At 43.2% G+C, this 5,180-nt stretch overlaps 1 protein-coding gene across 1 annotated transcript in view; it reads left to right on the top strand.

The window, feature by feature from the left end:
* The first annotated feature begins 7 nt into the window (after positions 1-7).
* TMEFF1 (transmembrane protein with EGF like and two follistatin like domains 1) overlaps positions 8-5,180 on the top strand; it is a 300,669-nt gene continuing 295,496 nt past the window's right edge. Inside the window, exon 1 of the mRNA XM_019509181.1 lies at positions 8-192. Within this exon, the coding sequence (XP_019364726.1) occupies positions 21-192 (172 nt within the window). The 5' untranslated portion in view covers positions 8-20. The remainder of the gene's footprint in view (positions 193-5,180) is intronic.

The following is a 5,180-nucleotide window of genomic DNA, read 5'->3' as shown; positions in this document are numbered from 1 at the left end:
TGCCGCCGCCGCCGCTCGCCATGCAGGGAGCCCGCCCCGCCGCCGCCCGGCGCCCGCCGCTCGCGCTGTGCTACACCTCGGCCCTGCTGGCCTTCGCCCTGTCCGCCCTGCCCCCGGGCCGCGCCTCCCACCCGCTGCCCGCCGCCGACTGCCAGGGCGGCAGCGGCAAAGGGAAAGGTATCAACTGCTCAGGTAAGTGCCCCCGGCACGTGTGCGCGGGAACAAAGGAGCTGGGTTGGGGGGAGCTAAGAAATGAGGTGGGGGAGAAGTTTGCCGGGGCGCGCGCCCACCCTCCTCCTCCCTGCTGGCAGGTGCCTCTCCGCCCCCCCCCAGCTGAGCCTCTCTCCCTTCATACTGCCCTTCACCCTAAGAAAGGGGGAGGGTAAAAAGAGCAAGCCCTTGTGCAGCCCTCTTCACCGGACTGGTCACCCCCCTCAGCCCAAAGGCAGCCCCGGCGTTTCAGTTCCGCCTCGCCCAGCCTTGCATCTGGTCGCTATGTGGCTCCATCACGGCTGCGATATGTGCCATGGATGCTCCATTGTATGCACAGGAAACCGGGGGTCCCCTTCGGTTGGGAAGCAGGGCAACTGAATGCTTTGGGATGCCGGGCCAGGCTAAGCACGCCGCCCACTTTTTACTTCTTCCCAGAAATCCTCGGGATTTATTTCAGCAAGGGGCTAGGGGTCTTCCTAAGTCTGTAAGGACCGGGAACAATGGCAAACCCGTTAGGACAGAAGGAAGTAGGAGCGTAAGGCTCTGAAGTTCGTCGTGGGTTACAGATGCCGTGTGATGCGTTTTCTCACCCCTGATTTGAATGTTTGGCTAAGCTGGTTTGAGTTCTTCCAGCTGCATTTCTTGTCGTCTTTCCTTTCTAAAAGCACTGAGTGACTATGCGAAAAGGATCGCTAGCAAGAACAATGCAAAGTGGCCTTTCCAAGAGGTAGTTAGCCCTGTAAATCTGAAGTCCGTCACAAGGCAGGGTAGATCTGCCCCGTATAGATTACCTAAATAAGAGGGGTAGAGAGAGTGCAAGCTTTCAGGAACCGAGGTTATGCACATTTCCTGCGATATGCTGAGTGGCCTCCACGCCATTGTCTTCAGTGGGAGTTGAAGGCGATTTGCACTTTAGAGGGACGGTCAGTCAGTACCTTCTGGGATCGTGCCCTTGTGCTGTATATATCTTTGAAGTAATGAGTAAATGCTACAGAATCGTTTCCCTCATTTACGCTTTATAATGTAGACATTCTTAATTAATGCGGGTTACCTTATTTGTAAACAAGTAATCCCTGCAGTATAAGTCTTGCCACCACTTCGGCTGTGTACACACAGTCAAATGATCTGGGAGAATTCTGCTGGGTTTGTTTTCCTGGTGGAAAACTTCACTGAAGATGCCTGAATAGACATTTGAATGCTGAGCCCTTGAAGAACAGAGAGCTTGCAAGAAAAACTCTCCTGGAAGTGATTTAACCCTGGTTGTTCCTGGGGTTATTTTTCTCCTGAAGCAGCCATTTTTGCTCTGGGAGACAAATCCCGAACATCTGTATGCTCGTGTTTGTCCCTGGGAGACCAGTGACCCTCCCAGGAGAAACCGAATGTCTGTACCTGGCCTTACTCTCAGTATGCTGCTTTGTTTTTAATTTTAGCTAGTTTTGACATCTACTATGTTAGCATGTTGTTCCAGAGTACTAACTACTCTTCTTTTAGTGCTTGACTTCTTATTCTATTTGCATGAATGTAATGGTTATTTTTGAAAGAAAGGTTAATAGGTTAATGTGCCACTGGCATTAGTGGCTTACCCAGCGGAGACATATGGGTCATTAGACCACAGCATGTGCATAAATCAATGAGATTAAATGTGGAAGGTTGGTGAAATACATGAGGAAATTTCAAAGGTAATTTGGAAAACATGGACATTATTATTCTCTAGAAACCATTTCCAAAGTAGTATTTTTCAAACTGGAAGCAGGCAAAAATGTGCTGCCTCAGAGCTATTCAGAAAGACAATTCTAGCTATAATAGGCTGAGACAAGTATGTATACTGTATGAGTAAACCTGGCATGCATTGCTTTTTTAATGTAACCTTAAAAATATGAGACTTTTATAGCTTAAAGACTCTGCAATTAAATCCTGCTGTGTTAATCCTGTTGTGAAGAAGTGTGGGAGTTTTAAGCCATGGTATCTCAGTTTTCCACAGTACTTTAAGAATTAATATGAACACCCTCTCCCCCCTCAGTGGGATAATTTTTCCTGTCACTTAACATCTGTATAACTCCCTGAGCTTTTAGTGCAGAAGTTACTCCTAGTATACGTTGACCTTACACACATTTACATAAAGGAGACCTCGTGACTTTACCTCAGGTGATGTAAGTTGATATAGCTCCGTTCACGGTTGAGAGTCCTCAGATTAATCTTTGGCTTAAAAACATGGCAGTAAACCTGAAACACTGACAATTATTTTTCTTCAAGCATACAGGAATCTATGAATTACTTTCATATCTGTTTATATTTGGAAGAAGTAGGTACATCCTGATGTTCACATCTGACCTTTTCTGCTGCCCTAGAGGAACTTCTTAAACTTTTTGACCAGGCTGTTGTAGCATCTTGTCACCAGCAGATAAAGCAGCTTCCTAGGAAACTGTTGTCTTTGCTGTAGTCTATAGTGAATTAATTATTAGGAGTGTTGTATTCAATTTGGACAGCCAGGTTCTATTTTACCTACTAGGTGCATAACTTCTCCCCTGCTTGAGTCACTAAAAAATGTTAATGCAGAAGGTTTGGTGGGGTGGGTCTTCATTTTCCTCATAGGTGTTTTTTCTGACTTAATGGTAAGAGTAAGTAAATGCATTTATGGATTTTAAGGGACGTGAACAGGGTGGAGTAGACTCAAATGTGGTGCCTAAGTCTGCTTAGATGCTTAATAGGTGGAATAGAATTTGATCCTATAGTCTTTAGTTAAATGATGACACAGTCACATCAGCATTGATTCTGGGAGGGACATATGGTCCTGTGATTTCAGCAGGAAACTTCAGAGTTAAAGCACCTGGGTAGTAGTTTTCATGTTATTAATTGATAAGATGCATGTGCATAATATCCAGTGTTATTGCACATTAAGTTTAGCACCTGTAATAACTGGCGCTGCTGCACGGCGCTTGTTCTTTTAGTGACACTAATGCACAGTAGACTAATTCTACTGTGCATTAGTGCATTGGCATAGATTTTGCTGTGATGGACTAATACACAATAGAATTAGTCTACTGGACATTCAGGATCTTGTGTAGACACACCCAGTGTCTTGTTAAGTTTGGCATGTAGTACTAGCCCCATTTTATAGACAGAACAGCCAAACAAAGAGAGAAGCTGATGCATTCTCTCTGAGGGCGGTGTGGTTGATGAACGAAACTGCTATATTAAACTGCTATATTGGTTCTGCTATATTAAAGTCTTGTATTTTATTCCTAGCTTTATGTGAACTCACTCTGTGTAACTTAACCTATTTGAAAAATAGGAAGAATGATACTTGCTGCCTTGCTCAAGTTATGATATGATTTCTTCTCTAAAATAGTAGCTTCACTTAATGCATGTCACATGCAGAGAATGATTACATACAGTCAGTGGTAGAGGTATGCACTGTGGGTGAAAGGGTGCTTTTATGCACAACCCCTCATCACCAGCACTGTCAAAAAGTTTGGGGAAGTTCACTAGTAATGAGGACTGTGTTTAACATAGTAAGATTTCCAACTTGGAGGCAGAATGAAGAACTCTTGTACAAACTCCACCACACATGGCAGTATTGCTAGGTTTATAACTCAGTCAGAAGTCCAAGAGATTCTTCAAAGGGACAGTGACAGAGTTCTTTCTGCTGTCTGTGCCAGAGTTCAGTTTCCTAATCCAAATTCTTAGGGCACTAATGTGGTTTTTAATTACAAAATTGCCAAACTTTAGCAGTGTGACCTTTTACCTACTAAGTAAGTCCTTGAAAGCAAGTGAACTGTTTTTATTAGACTGTCAGAGCTGTCAGCCCATGGCAAAAACAAACCTTGGAGAATTTCAGTCACAATAGTTTCAGTTTGACAAAATTAACAAAATGAAAACAAAGCTCAGTAACCAGTATTGCTATATGCACTGCATATAACATCTAGAACCCATAATCAAGCACATGGGATTTTAATCAGTGGTGAAATGTTTCGGTTACTAAGCAGTTCAAGTTGCTGCTTCTTTATGTAAACATACATGCCTGTTTTTGATTAGACTACATATTTCCTATGTGATTCAGGGGCCAGATGCTCTGCTTACTATTTTAGCTTTCTGATGTGTAAAGGGATAGGAAATATAACTGCATGTCGGTGGTTTGTTGATAATTGAATGAGAACACGATAAAATTAAGGACATTTTCTTTTTTACAGAATTTCCCTTCTATTAAATATAGGGAGGCATGCCTATGTTTTACATAATGATGACATCTCTGGGTAGAAGCATTCTAGAAGTATAAAAGTAGCTAGGAAATACAATGTGTGCTATGAGGTTTAGTTATACGAAATGGCGATGGCAGGGAGTCTGTGCTGTTTACCAGGTACAAGAGTATAGGCTGTCCTGAAGCATGCAGATAATTTTTTAGGAGGAACAGTGGAGAAATGTCTTCTGAGTATTCCTTAAAAATTTAATTCAACTCCATAACTTTGCAAAATGCTTCAGAAAGACTGAAAAAAACCTGATCTCTGCCTGGTGGGGTTTGTAGTGTAAATTAGACAAACAGAATGTGAATCTGACAGAAAAAGGAAGAGGATAGGTGAAGGTGTGACAACAGTTAAAAGCAAAAAGAAGAATATGAAATACAAGCAGGTCCCATATATTTTGACATTTTAAAATAGTTACTGATTCTGAGGCAAAAAAAGGAGTAGCCAGCAAAGTTGGCATAAAAAGTCAGCAATCTTAGGCAATGCACCAGAGGGCAGGTTTTCAGGAGGGATCTGAGTGGGATTTGATGGAGGGTAAGTGTGGCATGGGAAGAACACACCATTCTAGGGATAGGGGAGCAGTGTGAGAAGACATGAAGGTGAAAATGGGAGCAAGGATGAAAAGAGGAGAAAAGTAAGAAGTGGGATAATACCATGGAAGGTGAGATGGGGAGCAATAATAGACAAGAGGTGTGGCAAAGGTGTGGAGATCCCTAAAATGCTGAT

Source organism: Gavialis gangeticus, unplaced genomic scaffold (assembly GCF_001723915.1).
Source record: "Gavialis gangeticus isolate Ggan-Ray unplaced genomic scaffold, GavGan_comp1, whole genome shotgun sequence".
Taxonomy (NCBI): Eukaryota; Metazoa; Chordata; order Crocodylia; family Gavialidae; genus Gavialis; species Gavialis gangeticus.
Note: the sequence above shows the minus strand (reverse complement) of the source record. Positions and strands in the feature narration are given on the sequence as shown.